The sequence below is a fragment of the Scyliorhinus canicula genome, chromosome 15 (genome assembly GCF_902713615.1).
Source record: "Scyliorhinus canicula chromosome 15, sScyCan1.1, whole genome shotgun sequence".
NCBI classification, from domain to species: domain Eukaryota; kingdom Metazoa; phylum Chordata; class Chondrichthyes; order Carcharhiniformes; family Scyliorhinidae; genus Scyliorhinus; species Scyliorhinus canicula.
In genome coordinates this window covers 129,871,311-129,891,700 of record NC_052160.1, presented here as the reverse complement: position 1 = coordinate 129,891,700, position 20,390 = coordinate 129,871,311, and the positions used below count along the sequence as shown (strand labels likewise).

The 20,390-nt window shown below is 44.5% G+C and overlaps 1 protein-coding gene across 6 annotated transcripts in view; it reads right to left on the bottom strand.

Annotated features, from left to right (window-relative positions):
- The window catches only part of LOC119978108 (suppressor of tumorigenicity 7 protein homolog), a 150,675-nt gene that overhangs the window by 91,506 nt on the left and 38,779 nt on the right, over positions 1-20,390 (bottom strand). For all 6 annotated transcript variants that reach the window (XR_005463389.1, XM_038819504.1, XM_038819502.1 and 3 more), the window contains 5 exons: positions 16,038-16,200; positions 13,706-13,760; positions 10,770-10,885; positions 5,704-5,782; positions 1,305-1,459 (listed from right to left, as the gene is read on the bottom strand). Coding sequence is in view for 5 of the 6 variants with exons in the window: in XM_038819504.1 (XP_038675432.1) it covers positions 1,305-1,459; positions 5,704-5,782; positions 10,770-10,885; positions 13,706-13,760; positions 16,038-16,200 (568 nt within the window). In the remaining variant the exon portion in view is untranslated. The remainder of the gene's footprint in view (positions 1-1,304; positions 1,460-5,703; positions 5,783-10,769; positions 10,886-13,705; positions 13,761-16,037; positions 16,201-20,390) is intronic.

Genomic DNA, 20,390 nt, shown 5'->3' with positions numbered 1-20,390 from the left:
GAAATAAATTAACTTTTTGCCTGACTAGATGAGGAACAAACATTCACCAGATCATCTTTAAATCTGTGCAATGGGATACTTAACATTACAAAAGAGCACACTTGGGGTCTTGGTTTAATATCTTATTCTAAAGACAGTAACTTCAACAGTGCTGCACTGAAAGTGTCAGCTTGGACTATATGCCAATCTCTGGAGTAGAAATTAAACCCAGAATCTTGTGACTGAGAAAAGCATACTATCACTGATCCGAGACTAAAACTACTGTATGGAGACAGACAAAGCAATCAAGTAGGTTAATTTGGTCTTGCATTGTGCTTTGGTAAGTCTGGTATAGAACAGTAGTTTATTCCCATGGCATATGCCTTCCCCAAGTCCTTAATTGGTTCAAAGCAAGATTTTATGGTTTGTAAATCACCTGTAACCTTGCAGTTTTAAGTTTTACCTCACCTCGAATACTCTCCCTCTCAAACACAGCCTTCTGGCAGCTTGCCCAAGTGATTGTTCCTCACATGCAAGCCCGGACAACGATTAGCCACAGACTGCTCAACAGTGGAGGCATCACAGCCAAGGTCAATTGCAAAATCACCTGCCATAAGCGAGGGTCACCGGATAGCAAACAGCCTCAGAAACCCGAGCTGCATTTCCCCCACCCGTCCCCTTCCAAACACAGGGTGCTGAAGCTAACTGTAGGTAGCCACTTGACATGATAAAGGGTGCCACCATTTAGGCCAAGTTGATAAAGGATCATTGTCAAAACTAAAAACAGAAGATAAAGATTTGCATTTATATACTGTAGCAACTTTCACAAACTAAGGACATCCGAAAGTGACTTTTGCAGCCAATGAAATTCTTTTGAAGTGCAGTCACTATTGTGATGCAGGAACGTGGCAGCCAATTAGCAGACAAATGGCTCCACAGTCAGGTGATATCGACTGTATAGCTAGTTTTTTTAAGTGAGTTGATGGAAGCATAAATATTGTCACGGGCATTTGACAAAATTTCCCTGCTCTTTTTCAATAATGCTGTGGGATCTTTTACCTCCACCCAAGAGGGCAGACAGGGCTTTAATTTAACATCTTGTAGGACAATCGAGACACCACCTAAAACTCCCATTTAGCTGGGCGTTTCCATCTTTTACCACTTGTCCAATAAGACCAGGCATATTCCTTTGATAAAAGGCAACTCCTATAAGATGACCCCTCCCCCCCCCCAAACCACACACACACATACAAACTTGTGCAGTTTTCCCTTAAAGCTTTCACACAATGGTACATCAATATTAAAGTTGTAGTTAGGCAACTTACTGTGTTGTGCTTCCTGCTGTGTGCTATGGTGCTGAAGTTGTTGGCTCCTTCTGTAGCAGACCTCGCCTGCTTTCAGTGCCTGTTTAAATAGTTTCTCAGCTTCAAGAATTGTGGTGGTTTCCTCCTCAGCTAAAAGAACATATGCCGTGGCACACCTAAGATCACAAAGAAAACCAGATGTTAGGGCTTACTGTGCACCAAAGTAGCGAGTACTTCAGTTGGCAAGCTGAGTAGCAGGCATGTAAACTCAGTTCATGGGGGTGAATACTCTGCTACTTTCTAAACTACTATTTTTACTTTGAATTATTTTATCTTTGTAACTGACCTGTGCTGGACTTTGGTGAGAGGAGGTGACTGCAGACACCATAGTGTCTCCTTGTGTCGTTTTGCAGAATATCAGTGAGGGATTTAATGTGCAATCCAAAGTCCTATTAATGTTTCCTCCATCAGTTTGATCAGCTTTCTAAGTCCCACCCCCTATCACTTGAGACTAGTGGTTTTCCTGAAGAAGCAAAGCAACATTTCACTAGAATCATCAAAAAGATGCAGCACAGGAAACGGCTCTTCGACCCACCAGCTGTGTGCTGACTCTTTGAACAATCTGTCCAATTAATTCCACTCCCCTTCCTGCTCATTTCCCACAGCCTTGCAGAGTTTTTCCTTTTTGTGTATTTATCCGATTCCCTTTACAAAGTTTTAACTGAATCTGAATCCATTAACTCCAATTACTCTTCTCCTCACATGGGTGGCATGGTAGCACAGTAGTTAGCAATGTTGTTTCACAGCTCCAGGGACCCGAGTTCGATTCCCGGCTTGGGTCACCGTCGGTGCGGAGTCTACACATTCTCCCAGTGTCTGCGTGGGCTTCCTCCGGGTGCTCCGGTTTCCTCTCACAAGTCCCGAAAGACGTGCCTGTTCGGTGAATTGGACATTCTGAATTCTCCGTGTACCCGAACATGTGCCGGAGTGTGGCGACTAGGGGATTTTCACAGTAACTTCACTGTAGCGTTCATGTAAGCATACTTGTGACACTAATAAAGATTATTATCTGCTAAAAATTGGACCTCGAAAAGAAAAAATTACCTATCGTGATAGGCAATGAACAGTTCACCTCTTATACACAGTTTTAGGTAACTGAAAGGAAGGTGTACAATATTGTGTCTTACAAAGATTTTCTAGTTGGGAATCGCTACGGTAATACCCCAAGGCACTTAAATGCAATACTTCAACAGCACGCTTCAGATATGAGACAAAGTATTGACACTCCCCAACTGCACTAAGTTTGATTTTAAAAATACATTCACGCATGTGAGCTCCTTGAGAAGGTGGTGGTGAGCCATTTTCTTGAACCATGTGGTGAAGGTCCACCCAAAGTGCCGTTGCAAGATTTGAACCCAATGATGAAGGAATGATGAATATATTTCCAAGTCAGGATGGTTGTGACTTTTGAGGGGAACCTAGAGGTGGTGGCGTGCCTGGTCTCCTGGTCATTCTAAATGCTGTGAAGAAGCTCAGGCGATTTGCTGCTGTGCAAACTGCAAACACTACAGCCACGTTACGCCAGAAATAGAGGAAGCATAAGTTAAAGTTTACAGGGAATTTGGCTTAAAATCCCACGAATAACCACGGACGAGACAATTGGCACTCAGCGCGAAACATTCCTTTACTCCAGAGCAGGTAGTGACCCTACGTCTCTAAACACAGCAAGCATGTCAGATTTTATCAATGAGTAAATCTCAGCATTGCATATGAAAGTTTTTCCAGCTAAATACTGCAGATTGATATTAATTGCAATTTAAATTCTAATTTTATCCCTACAGCTGACTCAAAGCTGTGCTTTTCAAATACAGACAATAAGCCACATGTATTTCACTCTGAAAGCGACAACCCTGGACAATGAATTACATTTTTCACCAGTCCCAACTTGCAGAAAGCGCAATGCATTTACTCTGCTCTCTGCACCAGTTTGTTAAATTAAACCAAATATTGAATACAATTTCACTAATTAATGAAATCGGATATTACATTAAAGATTTGCTGCAGTGATATAAGGCGGGCTGGGATATTGACAGGCTGGTCAAAAACAATGCGCACATATATGTATATAGTGCCTTTAATATCCTAAGATACTTTGTACAAGGTCTTCTATTCCATCAAACACTCCCAAGGCAGGTATAGCACGGGGCTGGATACAGGAAACCCACGTAGACACGGGGAGAAAGTGCAAACTCCACACAGACAGTCATCCAAGGCCGGAATTGAACCCAGGAACTCGGGTCCCTCGAGCTGTGAGGCAGCAGTGCTAACGATTGTGCCACTGTGCCGCCTCCTAGAAGTTATTCCTGCAGAGAGCGACACAGACATGAGGGGTCAAATGACCTCCTTCTCTGCTATAACCATTCTCTTATTCCTTTCTAAATTAAATTTACTGAATTCAATGGGTCATATTGCAGTCCTCAAGTCCTCACAAATCAAAGCAGGTTTTTTTTTAACCTTCCCCTCGTTTGTCCTAAATCTCTCACTGCCCCTCCCGAAGACAGGTTCTTGCAGATTTACACTGCACGAATGCTCCCAATCCTCTCTACCTCACCAAAATGTCCTAGTCCACCTGTCAGCATTGACACTGGATGCTGGCGTTGGTATTGCCGAGTGGGATATGACACACATTCCAGCAGTAGGGAGTCGATAGTGATCAGAAATACAACGTTTACATTTATGACCGACTGGTAGATAGGGACGACACCGTACTGGACGCAACAAGAAGGAAATGGGAGGACGACCTGGGGATGGAGATAGGGTGGGGACTCTGGAGCGAAGCACTGCATTGGGTCAACTCCACCTCCACGTGCGCAAGGCTCAGCCTGACGCAACTAAAAGTGGTACATAGAGCCCACCTAACGAGAAACCATATGAGTAGGTTCTTCCCGGAGGTGGAGGACAGATGTGAGCGGTGCCAAAGAGGCCCGGCCAACCACGCCCACATGTTCTGGTCTTGCCCCAGACTTGTGGAGTACTGGACAGCCTTCTTCGAGGCTATGTCCAAAGTGGTGGGGGTGAGGGTGGAGCCATGCCCGATAGTGGCGGTCTTCGGGGTTTCAGACCAGCCAGATCTATTCCTGGGGAGGAGGGCGGACGCCCTTGCCTTTGCCTCCCTGATTGCCCGCCGTAGAATCCTGTTTGGCTGGCGGTCAGCAGCACCACCCAGAGCTGCAGACTGGCTGTCCGACCTCTCGGAATCTCTCCAAATGGAGAAAATCAAATTCGCCATCCGAGGGTCGGACGACGGCTTCCACAGAACGTGGGAGCCATTCATGCAACTGTTCCGGGACCTGTTTGTGGCCAACGTACATGAGGAAGAATAGTCGGGTGGCCAAGAACCAGGGGAAAATGGACGGGAATCGGGGGAAGGTAGCCGGGGGGGGGGGGGGGGTTACGGGCTCGGTATGGGGGTTTGATGGCAAGCCAAGGCCCAAAACCAAACTATAAATAAATGCCTATAAACATGTGCCTCGGCCATATTGGGGAATGTAAAATATGTATGCTGGCTAAAGGGGGCGGCCACAATTGTTGTTATGAAGATGCTTACCTGTAAATATTCATGTTAAATTTTTGTGTTTTCCCTTTTTTTTCTCTCTCTCTAATAATTTGTAATTTGTCATATATAAAATATGAAAACTCAATAAAAAACATTTATAAAAAAAAAAGAAATACAACGTTTGACTGATTTCTGCCATATCAATGCCAAGCCCTCCTAAACAGGGGGAGGGGAACAGGACCAACTTTAAGATGCCTAATGAGGTCATCTATCTTGATGCAAACAGCGGATGAAGGCCTGTACAAAACAGAATTCATGGGGGTGTATTTAATTTGCTACATCGAAGAGGGAAGGATTGACCGGAAACACTCAATAAGCATTGTAGAGGCATATGGCACCCAAGGAGCCTACTTGACCCATCATACCTGTGCTGACTCTCTGAAAGAACCATCAATGTGTATAATCACCCTGCTCTCTCCTGTAGCCCTGCAAATCTTACCTTTTCAAGTGGCAATCCTTTGAATCACCTTAACACATCCTAGATGGGAACATGTGATTTATGATGCAGAATCCCAGCAGAGCCAGTGGTAAAGTCTGATAATGTAATCAAGGAATCAATACACATTCATGCTTTAACACCTAGGAACTAAATATACTCTGCACTATTTGTAGCACCCCGTTCAACACGTTCACTTTAAAACTCTTTTGAACGACAAGCAAACAGGAGATGAAGTATTAGCAAAGTCCAAAAGACACAAATGGTCAACCAATGAGCATGTCAGAAACCTTCAGACTGATGCAGAGGACAGTGGAGAGAATGTGAGATCGTTACGCACAACCTCAATCAGCAGTACAGAAACATACTCATTGTTTAATTCCAATGCCTGATATGCTGCCTTCATTCTAGCTTGAGCGTTCCTCTCCCGCCAGGCCTTCTGCATCACTGTCAAAAGAACAGAAAGAAATAAAAGTGTAAGTGACAGCAGGTGTTTACATCTGGCATACACCAGTACAGCAGCAGAAATGCTGCTCAGAAAAGTCCACGTTATTCAAGCCCACATTTAGCGAGAAGGCCATTAAATTTATCCAGCTATAAAGGAGAGCAGATGTGTTATAACATGCACATGTGCTGTCCAACAGACTCAAGTGTCATGTGAATGTTAAATGCAGCAATAAAATTCAATGCTGCCGTGCCAAAGCCTTTTGTGTTCCAGCAAACAATCCCATGGTGCTAGGTCACGGTTTAAGTCCACAATTCTGCATGTGGTACTCTGAAAATCTCAACTGAAATGTCACAGGACAGATGCGAGTCTCATGCTTCCTCAAACAGAAGCCTGGCAGGGGTGGAAACAGAATCAAAAAGTGCCAGCTCTTTGATCAGCTCGGTTGGCTCTTTCAGTTGCCAAAAGCACTGCCTAGTGCAGTAAAAGTCTTTTAAACCAGGGCGTCCCCAACTCCAATTCTTTGTTTGTGCTGAATCTGTCAACCTCAGTGAGGCAGCAGGACACTTACAACAAGTTGGCTTCAATGAACCCTGTTGGGTTGTCACTTCTGATTTTGTCCTCTTTACGTTGTTGCACACAGATGCATCACAATCATGTCCAGTTAGGTGAAGCTGGGTGATAATTTGGCCAGATGTGCACACATAATTGAGCAACCATTTTAATTCCAAACATTGATTATTTATTTTTGCTATTTCCATTTGTATTCCTATGTCATGATGTGGAGATGCCGGCGTTGGACTGGGGTGGGCACAGTAAGAAGTCTTACGGGACAGCACGGTGGCACAGTGGTTAGCATTGCTGCCTACGGCGCCGAGGACCTTGGTTCGAATCCCAGCCCTGCGTCACTCTCCGTGTGGAGTTTGCACATTCTTCCCGTGTCTGCGTGGGTCTCATCCCCACAACCCAAAGATGTGCAGGATAGGTGGATTGGCCACATTAAATTGGCCCTTAATTGGAAAAAATTATTGGGTACTCTTAAATTTATGAAAAAAAGAAGTCTTACAATACCAGGTTACAGTCCAACGAGTTTGTTTCGAATCACTAGCTACCGGAGCACTGCTCCTTCCTCAGGTGAATATTCCTATGCGCACATTGATGATACAACACTGCTTAAAAAATTAGCCACATTGCACTTATACTCTACGGTCAGTGGTGGCACTGCGAGTGACTCCACCAACAGGAAGATACAATTGTATTGTGACATGTTGACAGTTTCCATTTTAAGTGTAGGCATAGGAATTTATAATGGAATAAAGTGAACGGGATGCGAATGCAAGCTTTTCAATACATTATCGATGTAATCAACTTATTAATTTTAGTTCTGTTTTCATTCTTCAATGACTCGGGTTATTCTCTCTACAACCTTCCTAAAACTCTGCTCTCCTCCATTTCTGGCCTTTTGCACACCCAACTCTCCAGTTCTTTCATCCCATCATGAGCGACTGTGTCTTTAACCTTCTCGCCCCAAGCTCTAGAATTCCACTCTTAAACCTATCCTCCTCTTCCTCTTTTTAGACCCCGTTTAAACTTAATTCTTTGACCAAGCTGGTCACCTGTGCTATTGATTCCCTTTTTGGCTGAGTCAATTTCTGTCCAATTATGTCGCCATGAAGCACCTTGGACATTATCATAAAGTGCAATATAAATGCAAGGTCTTGTTGTTGTGTCTCACCAATCTTTGTTCATAATTCAGACCCATAACAACTGAGATATTTCTTGTGCCCCAGAACCTGAATAGCTCTCATTTTTGATGACCCTGAGTGGGTGCAGTATTAAAGATGCAATATGACCAATGCAGCATGGAGTTTGATAGGGTATCTCCCTTGAATTACATTTCACTGTTTTGTCTATTTGTTCAATGTTCTATGGCTACATTGATTGCAGCTCTAGTTGGACATCTTTAGTGTTAAGTTCACTAAGATTCCTAGGTCTCATTCAGTTTCATTCTTAATTTCAACACAATTCATGAAATGAACGCGAGTCTATTTTTTCTTCCTATGTGTAGTACTTCACACTTGTCTGTATTGAATTTAATCTGTCATTATTGGTCCCACTTGTACATATTCTCCAACTCCCCCTAATTTCTCAGCTACCTCTTTTGATTCCACTGCCCTGTAAAGTTTTCTTCCATCTGCAAGTTGGCCACCTTGCACTGAACTTCTGAATACAGGTTGCTTGTGTAAATAAGAAACGGGAGTCGCACCAGATCTTGGAACACCCCTCGCTCTAGCATAATTCCTCTAACAAGGACACCGTGTTAGCACTCTTTCCTTTGAGTCAGATGATCATGGATTCAAGTTTCTGGTCCACATACTTCAGCACAGTCTCTGGGCTGATACCTCATGTATTACAGCAGTATTGCTGTTGGAGATTCCGTCTTTTGGATGCCACGCTAAACCTAGGTGCCGTCAGTAAGGCCCTCTGGTTTCCTCTGACAAGTCCCGAAAGGCGTGATGTTAGGTGAATTGGACATTCTGAATTCTCCCTCAGTGTACCCGAACAGATGCCGTAGTGTGGCGACTAGGGGGTTTTGACAGTAACTTCACTGCAACGTTAATGTAAGCCTACTTGTGAGAATAATAAAGATAATTATTATAAGATACAGTCAAGTAAACATGAAAAAAAAACATGGCACTATTCAAAGAGAACTTGGGGAGTTTCTTATTGTCCTGGCCAACATTAATCACACTTGCTGTGTGAAAATTGGGAGATACATTTCTCTCCATTACAACGGCAACTATGTTTCGTGAGTTGTAAATTGCTTTGGAAAGTTCTGAGATTCTGAAGGATATATAAATGAAAGTCCTTTCTTTGCAGATGCCCAAGACTAATGCAGATTGGTCATTTCAGTTGTGCTGGCTAGGAATACATATTCATATAATAAAAACACATTGGGCCTAAAGAACTCAAGTCCATTTCATAACTTCCACAGTGAGGTCTGGTCTCAACTGGGCCATATGACCTTAACCTTGTAGTGAAGGATAATACCCCGAGATAGCACATATTTCCTTTCGTCACAGGTAAGACCATAAGACATAGGAGCAGAATTAGGCCACTCGGCCCATCGAGTCTGCTCCGCCATTCAATCATGGCTGATATTTTCTCATCCCCATTCTCCTGCCTTCTCCCCATAACTCCCCCCCCTTACTGATCAAAAACCTATCTATCTCGGTCTTAAAGACACTCAGTGTTTTGGCCTCCACAGGCTTCTGCGGCAAAGATTTCCATAGATTCACCACCCTCGAGGAATTTCCTCCTCATCTCTGTTTTAAAGGATCGTCCCTTTAATCTGAGATTGTGTCCTCTGCTTAAGTTTTTCCAATAAGTGGAAACATCCTCTCCACGTCCATTTTATCCAGGCCACGCAGTGCTGCAGATGCTGCCCAATTTGTATGTCCTATATTTTCAGTTTTACCACAGTGGCAAAGAACAGAGGCCCCTCATGTCCCTCATACAGTTGAGCAATGGGACATGACAAATTACATCTGGCATGAAACACAAACAGTACAAAAACAAGAGAAAATTCAGACAAATAACTACCAAAGCAAGTGCACGTGTATCCCAGTCACAAATATAGGTGACCTCAAGCAGCACAGTTGCTTTTTAAGAAAGCTCAAATTTTGTTTGTTTCTAGTTTTCTCCCCATCTTTCCTGAATTAACTATGAGACCAGAGATGCCTTCATGTGAGCACTTGGGCATCGAGTGTCAGCAGGCTCTTGCACAAGGAAGGTATCACTGCCAAACTCAACTGTGCCCCCTCCACTATGGTTCACACATTCAAGTTTATCAGCAGGAATCACTGGAAAATGGTCAGAAGGATAAATCCCGGTTGATTTTAATGGTCAGAAGGATAATGATTTTCAATCCCTGACCGGGGGAGGAGGGGGGGGGGGTCACAGAGGCCTTGTGCAGCACACACACGCTACTGCAACAGACATCAGGAACTAAGTAACTTCTTGCATGGATGGATTTGTGTTATCTGCAGCAAAAAGACAATTTTCTCAGCTAGCAAGTCATTTGATGGTCTAATCCGTTATTAATTAAGCGCAGTCCTCAATGCATACTGAAAAAAAGGCTCAAAGAACACAATGCCAGGAAACAGACAGGCTGAAGCATATTGTGCAGTTAATGGTTTAAAAGCTAAAGATATAAACAAAATGAATGTCAAACAAACAGTCAAAAGAGGGGTGTAAATTTCACTCCACCTCGTAAAGTGGATGAACTAAACTTCAAGCTGAACTGGAAAAAGAGCAGCGCAAAACCCACATATTTCCCCCAGGGTGAATAAGTGATCTGTTTGACACATTATCTCCCAAAGAGTGATAACTAACACCACGCTCCTGGTTAGAACGTGGAGTGAAAAACAATCCTTTTACAATAAAGAAGTGGGCCAAACCCGTCAAAATTTCATCTGGCAGCTCCAGTAAAATTTAAATACACTCGGTCATAAGGCTTCAGTGAACTGAGTGTAATTGCAATGTGGATGTTAACAAAAGAATGCAATAACAAGTTAATCCAACAGGAACCAAGTCTGGTAATTACATACCTGAAAGCCTTGGTAACCTCCATAAAAGTTCATGTACATTGTAATACCCTAAGAGTACTTTTATACTGTAGCTATCTGAGATCAGCAGTTATAGAATCTGACTCGCAATCAATTTCCCATGTGAAAAGCAAGCCTGCACAGGTGTGCAGAGTCAGCCTTGCATCCATTAAGCTGTTAGAGCCTTTAACATACCCAGACTCTGAAACATTCTGAATAATTGCCCCTTCAACGACACACCCCAGCCGGTTGCTTTTTCTTTTTAAAAAAAAAATACATTTCCTTTGTTAAACCACAAAGAAAACAAAGTGTTTCATTATGGCAATATAAATGCGCCCAAAATTCCCAACTAATTTCTCCACTGCTCAATCTGCAGACTCACCAGCATCTGCAGGTCTTGCATGATCTGTGTCGCATGTGAAAAAGGTTTGATGATCCTGTGCTGAAAGGTTCATGTCATAATATGTCAGAGGCTCTCTTCCTGTGACCCATGTGTACCTTCAGAAAAGGCAAAAAGTGAGATTACTGAACAACATTTTATGCTGATCGGGCTGCAGTCTGAAAGGTTTTGCCCAGGTGTCACTTCTGCATCTGACTGAAGCCCAATTACATTAGAATACTCCTTTTGGTCAGGAGAAACAACACAAGTATCCAAAAACAAATCTGTCCTGTTTTCTGTGGGCAAACGCTAAATGGTATCAAGCTGTCGGTAACACTAACAGGAGATGCGGCGACATGGTAGTATTGTCACTGGACTAGTAATCCAGAGTCGCAGGATAATGCTCTGCGGACATGGGTTCGAATCCTACCATGGCAAATGGTGAAATTTGAATTCAATAAAAATCTGGGATTTAAAATCTAACGATGACCATTGTCAATTGGTGCAAACCCTAATTTGGTTCACCAACGTCGTTAAGGGAAGGAAATCTGCCATTCTTACTTGGTCCGACATATATGTAACTACAGACCCACAGCAATGCAGTTAGAATAGAACCACAGTTCCCTACAGTGCAGAACGTGACCATTCAGCCCATCAAGTTTTCACCATACCACTGGAAGGGCATCCTACCTAGGCCCATTCCCCCCGGCCTATCCCTGTGGCCCCACCTAACCTACACATCTCTGCACCCTAAGGGGCAATTTAGCATGGCTAATCTACCTATCCTGCACATCTTGGTCTGTGGGAGGAAGCCGGAGCACCCGGAGGAAACCCACGCAGACACGGGGAGAAAGTGCAAACTCCACACAGACAGACACCCAAGCCGGAACTGAACCCAGGTCCTACATGCTATGAGACAGCAGTGCTAACCACTGTGCCATCACGGTTGACTCTTAAATACCCACAGTTCAAGGGCAAGTATGGATGAGCAATAAATGCTGGCCGAGCCAGCTACGTCCACATCCCAACAATGAATGAAATGAAACAGAAAATTAGATTAACTCTTTTCAGTGAGCTACAGCAAGACATAATAATGAACATTTTCTGTACATCTAAGTATTGGTGTGTGGTCCATATTTATGCAAGAGAGCTGTTAAAGTAGTATGGTTACAATATCTGTCTCAAACAAGAGATTTTTTGTTACTGTCAATCAATTTTATGTTCATAGAGTTGAGGGACAGCAATGCTGGACAAAAGAACATTCTTGCACTTTGAATAACCCACATCAACATCAGGGGCTGGATTCTCCAAAAATGGGGCTATGTCCCCTCGCCGGCGTAAAAACACTGGCGTTTCAACTCTTGACTTTCCTTTAAAAAGTCAAGAGCGAATCACTTACCTGCAGGGGGTTAGCAGGCCCCGGAGTGCTTCTTGCAGCTCTGGCTATGGATATGGGCCCCCGCACTTCTGGTCGGGAGTCCCTGCATGCGCACGGTGGTGGCCGCACCGTGCATCATGGCGGACTCAGACCGCCATCAACAATGTAGGCCCTCCCCTGCCGAGATGGCGTATAGCTGCGGATCCGTGCCGCCCGATCGCTCCCCTGGCTGTCCATGAGGCCTCCCCCGGGTCGTCGATCCCCCCCTGCCCCCACCAGGGCGGCCACGGACTGAGTCCGCAGCCGCCACTGAAGGTTCCCGACCAGCAATATGTGGTTAGAACCACGCCGTCGGGAACTCGGACAGTTTTGCCTGGAGAATTGCTGGGGGGGGCCCCTGTCAATGGCCCCCCCCCCCCCCAGCCGTGCCACGTAACTCGCGCGCGAGCGATTCCCGGGGACCGGAGAATCACGAAGCAGCGGCAGGCACGATTCCCGCGTAAACATCGATTCTCCGCCCCCGCGCCAAACGCGATTTCGGCACGGGTCTCCGGAGAATCCAGCCCCAAGTGTTCGAACATCAGGGGCGGGATTCTCCTCCTCCTCCCCCCGGGTGGGAGAATCGCCGGCGTGAATCCCGCCCCGCCGCCGGTTTTCGGGCGAGGGCGGGGATCGCGCCATGCCGGTCGGGGGCAGTTGGCAGTGCCCCCGCCCCGGCAATTCTCCGGGCCTCGAAGGCCGAGCGGCTGCCCGTTTTCGGCCAGTCCCACCGGCGTGAAATAGACATGGTCTATCCCGGCGGGTCCTGGCTTGGAGGGCGGCTAGCGGAGTCCTCGGGGAGGGGGGGGCACGGGCCACGGTGGCTTGGCCCGCGATCGGGGCCTATCGATCTGCGGGCGGGCCTGTGCTGTGGGGGCACTCTTTTCCCTTTGCCGCCGGTTGGCACGGCGCCTACCCCTCCAGCGCAGACCTAGCCTCCGGAAGTGCGGAGGATTCCACAACTTCCGACGGCCCGACGCCGGAGTGATTCACACCGTTCTTGGCGCCGGTACGGGCCGCCCCGCCAATTGCGGGAGAATCCCACCCCAAGTCTCCAAGTAAAACAAGTAAAGCTCCCTGCACACTGTCCCATTGAACACCGCCAGGACAAGTATAGTTTGGGGTTCAAGGGTAAAGTTCTCTCTACACGGTCCCTTCCAAAAACAAATCCCAGGGTAGGTACAGCACGGGTTAAATACAAGGGAACGGCACACACCACACACCGTCCCATCAAACACACGCAGGGCAGGTGCAGTATGGATTTGTTTCAATAAAGTACCCCTACACCGTTATATCAAACACTCCCAATGGAGAGGTATCTTTCATGTTTAGGGATTAATTTGAAGTGTCTGGAGTACTAGTGACATCGCCACTATGGCACCACCTCCCTGAAGGTTTAAACAGCTTGAGGCTATAGAAACTGAAGTTTTGCCTTTTTCCCCACCCTCCCTCTCCTCCACATCCACACACAAGCTTAATAAACTTTGCCTTAATCTCCACATAGTCACCAACACAGACGTACCTGCTGTATTCTGCTCCCCTGAAGAGATTCAGTGGATTTCGCCACACCTTACATTCTGTCAATACAAATTTAAAAATGTTAAATTTTACAAGGAAAAATGCCGAATATGAAATTAGCCCAAGGTGCATCCAATTGTAGTCTTAAAGATTCTCCACCAGTGATTGGTCAGAGCAATGGGTTAGCCATTTTCCTTTCACCTCTTAAATTTGGATTATAATCCAACTCAGATGATCAGATGAAAGCCTCTTTTTTTTTCTGCTGTCAGGGTCCAATGTGAATAGAATTTGGTCAATCCCAGTCCAATGTCTAATGGTCTAATGCACCTTAATTACAACAACAATTTCAATTTACAAAGCACCTTTAATAAAGCAAAAAGGAAACAGAAGCATGACAAAAGCTGGCAATTAAGACATAATGAACTTTCAGCATGCTAAGGAGAGACATGCAGTGTTCACTGTAATTTGGTTGGTCAAATGCTCATCACAAATCATTAAGCATGTGTGTTAGAGGCGATCCAAATAATGGAGAAATTAACTTTGGACAAACAATCCAATCTCAGTATTTTTTTTAATTGGGTGTGGGCAGTAGTTGGAATATATTAAGAATTTTTGCTCAGCAACTATTCAGAAGCAGCTAACATCCTGAAAAAGATAGCAGTCACAGATTGAACTTCTGATCTCAACTCTTATCAGTTGAGACCAATTTCTCACTGCTTCCTATTTCTTTTGAACAGGGGAGGATGTTAGAAGCAATAACATTGACCGAGCGCTAGGAACAGGTTTGCCTGACTGCCTCTCTGCACTTCCATGGACAGGCTTAACAAATGAGTTGTGAGAGAGAGAGTGAGAAAGAGAGAGAGAGAAAATGTACAGAAGGTCGTAACCGAGGACAGGCAGATTAAACGAAGAGCTTAAAAGCTATAGCCTGGCCATTCAATCAAGGTGCCAATCTCTAACCAGTCTTTTTTTATGGCTGCAGATCCATTAGTGCTTTTCAATCATAAGTTCAGGAGGTTTGACACTTTGATTGCTGAGTGTCCTTGTTCAATAAATCTCAATTGAGTATTTAAACTAATGCATGCGAAGGTCATTTCATGGATTGATGCCAAAGACAGAAAAGTAATGTGACACCAACAATCATTTTAGACACAATGTCTTCTCTACTGCTGATGTTCTGGACCTATGATCTGCATCATTCAGATAACCAAGTGCAAGTTAGGTCCTTATTCAGCTCTTAGTCATGGTCAGAAAGAGATAACATAACAGAAAACGTTATTTCTGTGGCAAAATAGGGGCTGTTTAGCACAGGGCTAAATCGCTGGCTTTGAAAACAGACCAATGCAAGCCAGCAGCACGGTTCAATTCCCGTAACAGCCTCCCCCGAACTGAATGTGTACCCCGCAATGGGGCGACTAGGGGCTTTTCACAGTAACTTCATTTGAAGCCTACTTGTGACAATAAGCGATTTTCATTTCATTTTTTCAAATGCACAGGACAGAGTTTGTTAGTCTGTGATGGAATTCCCAGCATACAGATGCAATTCTATTATGGGGGGAGCTTAGCAAATAGTTCATCAAGTCAGCATTACTGCGTTTCTCCACAACCAACTTTATCCAATCCCTTCCATTTGCTTGCTCTCCTTTCTATGTGTCATCCATTTCAAGCAATTTACAAAAAATAATTTCTGTGAACTGTGTTTCAATAATGATTTGAGGCAGAAAATTCTCCATTCAAAACAGTAGCCTCCCAGCCCGCTATCCAGGTGAAGAGGAAGAATCTCACCTGGCGAGTTGCTGCATTGCAACCTCCAGACAGTGAGCATTACAGCAAATACATCGGACATTTACGTCAGACATATGGCACAGGAACAGGTCACTTGACCCAAACAGTACATTTCACAAACCAATTCAAACAATAAAATCGATTGCGTGCAAGGAGAATTCATCTCAAGGTAAGTTGAGAGAGTTGATTCAGGTAAATTGCTTACTGTGGTGAGGGCTTCAAATCACTGGGGATACCAGCTAACAGTGGATAAATGAGAGGCCAGGCAGGGCAGAGTACCAGGGGCCAGGTAGGGCAGAGGGCCAGGAATGTACTTTTATGTCTACTCCAGCAATTTATAAGATGCAGTTATATATTATTCAAAGTTCACTAATGCTAAGTTTAACTAGAAGCAGTCGATAGCAGAAAACATTCCTCTCAAAAATCTAGAATCGAGGAAGTAGAAATCACTTGGCATGTAAATTGAACCAACTGTATCGAACATGCCCCTTGAAACTTAAATCAATTTTGTTAAAACAGAAGTAATCAAGCGTATCAATGGAAGTGATTACCTGATACATTTTGCCTGTTCGATTCAGCCTCTCCATTGCTGGCGGTAAAATGAACCGAGGAGGAATTATTATCCACCGCGCCAAGCAACGGACGCAAGTGGCTCACCGAGACCTGCTCAATGAAAGACGTGCCGTACTTCCGAAAATACCACCACTCAAATATCTGAAAAGAGACGTATAGGAACTGAATCATTACCGAACAGTGCTGATTTATTCTACATAATAAATGCTAAATATCAACTGTGGATCAATAAATTGATCTATCGACTTGGGAGTCAGAAGAACAATGGTCCTATTTGCACTCCAGAGACTTGAGCACTTAATCCAGGTTGATACTCCCAGTGCAGCACTCGGGGGTTTTGCAATGCTGGGGGTATTGTCTTTCGATTAGACATCAAACTGAAGGCATGTTTGCCTTCTCAGGTGAATGTAAAAGATCCCACGTCAGTATTTCAAAGAACAGCAGGTGAGTTCTCCCTTTACCCTTGTTAATATTTATCCCTGAAATAATATCATAATTACACATAATCTAATTATTGTCACATTGCTGTTCATGCAAACTTTCTGTGCATAAATTGACTGCCACATTTCCTATGTAATAGCAGTGCAAGAAGTTCAAAAGTTAATCACCCCCCCCCCCCCCCCCCGGGGCTCTCTTCTTTCTTCACTCACACCCAATCACCTTCCAATCCCACAGAACGCTAAACTGTGGGCTCCCCAACATCCAGACAGTTTTTCAAAATACTTGTGCCTGGACACATGTAAAGCCTTTAAGAAGTCTTAACACAGACAGTGTGTGCGTGTGTGGTTGGGGGGGGGGGGGCTCACAGCTGAGACCAGTACACTCCACATTCACCAGAGTCATAGATGTTTACAGCATGGAAACAGGCCCTTCTGCCCAGCTTGTCCATGCCGCCCAGTTTTTAAAATCACTAAGCTAGTTCCACTTGCCCGTATTTGGCCCATATCCCTCCATAACCACCCTGCCCACGTAACTGTCTAACTGCTTTTTAAAAGACAAAATCATACCCGCCTCCACCACTGCCTTTGGCAGCCCGTTCCAGATGCTCACCACCATATGTGTGCAAAGATTTCCCCTCTGGTCTCTTTGGTATCTCTCCCCTCTCACCATAAACCTAACCTCTCTAGTTCTGGACTCCTCTACCTTTGGGAAAATATGTCGACTATCTAACTTATCTAGGCTCCTCGTTATTTTATAGATCTCTATAAGATCACCCCAAAGCCTCCTACGCTCCACGGAAAAAAGTCCCAGCCTCTGCTTATAACGCAGACCATCAAATCCTGGTAGCATCCTCGTAAATCTATTCTGCACTCTTTCTAGTTTAACAATATCCTTCCTATAATAGGGTGACCAGAACTGAACACAGTAGACATAGACTTTACAGGAGGCCATTTGGCCCATCGGGTCTGCATCCACCCTTGGAAAGAGCACCCTACCTAAGCCCACACCTCCACCCTATCCTCATAACCCAGTAACCCCACCTATCCTTTTTGGACATGAAGGGCAATTTTAGCATGGCCAAACCACCTAATCTGCACATCTTTGGACTGTGGGAGGAAACCGGAGCACCCGGAGAAAACCCACGCAGACACGGGAAGAACGTACAGACTCCACACAGACAGTGACCCAAGCTGGGAATCGAACCTGGGGCCCTGGAGCTGTGAAGCAACTGTGCTACTGTGCCGCCCACGTGTAGTCCATGTGTAGTCTTACCAATGTCTTGTACAACTTTACAAGATGTCCCAACTCCTGTATTCAATATTTTGACCAATTAAACCTAGCATGCTGAACGCCTTCTTCGCCACCCTGTCCACCTGCGACTCCACCTTGAAGGAGCTATGAACCTGTACCCTGAGATCTCTTTGTTCTGTAATTCTCCTCAACTCCATACTACTAACTGAGTAGGTCCTGGGGGCAGCACGGTGGCGCAGTGGGTTAGCCTCAAGGTGCCGAGGTCCCAGGTTCGATCCCGGCTCTGGTTCACTGTCCGTGTGGAGTTTGCACATTCTCCTCGTGTTTGCGTGGATTTCGCCCCCACAACCCAAAGATGTGCAGGCTCGGTGGATTGGCCACTTTAAATTGCCCCTTAATTGCAAAAAATTAATTGGGTACACTAAATTTATAAAAAAAGACGAGTAGGCCTGCCCAGATTTTATCTACCAAAATGGATCACCTCATATTTATCCAAATTAAACTCCATCTGCCATTCATCAATCCACTAGCCCAAATGGTCAAGATCCTGTTGCAATCTTATATAACCTTCTTCACTAACCACTATGCCACCAATCTCGGTGTCACCTGCAAACTTACTAACCATGGCCATCCAAATCATTTTTATATATATATATATGTGTATATATATGTGTGTGTGTATATATATATATATATATATATATATATATAAAAAACAAATAACAGCGGACCCAGCACTGATCTCTGCAGCACATCGCTGGTCACAGACCTCCAGTTTGAAAAACAACCCTCCACAACCTCCCTTTGGCTTCGGTCGCCACACCAATTTTGTATCCAATTGGCTACCTCACCCTGGATTACGTGAAATTTAACCTTTTACAATAATCTACCATGCGGTATCTTGTCAAAGTCCATATAGACAATGTCAACCCCACTGCCCTCATCTATCTTTTTGGTTACCCCTTCAAAGAACTTAATCAAATTCGTGAGACATGACTTTCCCCTTACAAAGCTATGCGGACTTTCCCGATTTAGCCCTTGCCTGTCTAAAATGCCTGTAGATCCTGTCCCTCAGAATATCTATCAATTTACCCATTGCAGAAAGCTCATCGGTCTGTAGTTCCCAGGCTTATCCCTACAGCCCTTCTTAAACAAGGGCACAACAATTTGCTACCCTCCAATCTTCAGGCAACTCTCCTGTGGCTGTCGATGATTCAAATATCTCAGCTAGGGGGCTGAAAATTTCCTCCCTAGCCTCCCACAACATCCTGGGATACATTTCATCAGGTCCCAGGGATTTATTTATCTTAATGCGCTTTAATACCTCCAGCACCAACTTCTCTGTAATATGTACACTCCTCAAGACATCTCTTTTTATTTCCCTAACATTCACGCCTTTCTCAACAGTAAATACTGACGAGAAATATTCATTTAGGACCTCCCCAACCCTTGTGGATCTACACATAGATGACCTTATTTATCCTTAAGAGACTGTGCCCCCTCCCTAGTCACCCTTTTGCCCTTTATGTATCTGTGGAAGCTCTTTGGATTTTCCTTTGCCTTATCTGCCAAGACAATCTCATGTCCCCTTTTTGCCCTCCTGATTTCTCTCTTAAATTTTTGAGCCAGAGTTGCCTGTCATGCCTTCAACTGTCTCAGCCCCAAGCTCTGGAATTCCTTTCTGGAGCCTCTCCACTCCTTTGCCTCTCTCTCCTTGATTTTAAAGTATTGAGAAAAACAGGGCAGCTCGGTTGGCTATGTGTTACACCTCAGTATGTGGCAGGCCAATTATCACCTCAATGTGAGTCACCATCAGGGGTTGCTCTCTACATTTGAAAAGCACCTGGTTAGAAAAAAATAATTGGCAAGAGCCTGAGGGAAAGATGACCATCGGACAGGACAGCAACAAAAGAAAAGGAGCCACACATTTTTTTTTTTTAAAACCACAGTAAAAAAAAACAATCAAAGGTTCATGACAAATTAACTTTGAATTTGGTAGTCCTCTATAACCTTGGCTGCCTGCATTTTAAATATTTCCTCGTTGCATAGGAAAACGAACTTGATGCAGAAGCAACAAAAAGATCTGTTTGTCCATGTCAAATGTTCATGTTGACATCCATCTGGGTGCTGGTTTCAGCCTATGTCCAGATGAATCCTTTGCAAAACGCTCAGCATTCCTCAGTCACAGTTCCCATTGCACAGGTTTAAACCTTTAACTTCTCATGATTTGCCCAGTGATTCTGTACATCATCACAGTTGAAATAAAATGCATCTGGCATGGTTTAAAAAAGTACGGATTTTAAAAAGTAGTTCTGAAAGAATACATCAGTTACGAGGTAATTTGTTTGAGGTGATGTCCACGGGGGCGAGTAGCACATGGATGCTTTTAAAAGAATTTGTGGCGATGATTTCAAAACATGGCTGCAATGAATTTGCACGAGCATTCCGTATGCTGCTTGGCAGGGAAGCGTACAGAGAGTGTGACTAAAGAGCTGTTTTCTCTGCCTTACAACCCACAGAACACAGGCGCCTCCTGCTGGTCGGTATGAAATTTGCAAAGATCGCTCTTCCTGAGCAGGTGAATCAGGATCATGTTTAAACTTTCCCGACGACAGATTTCAGAGTATACAACACGAGCA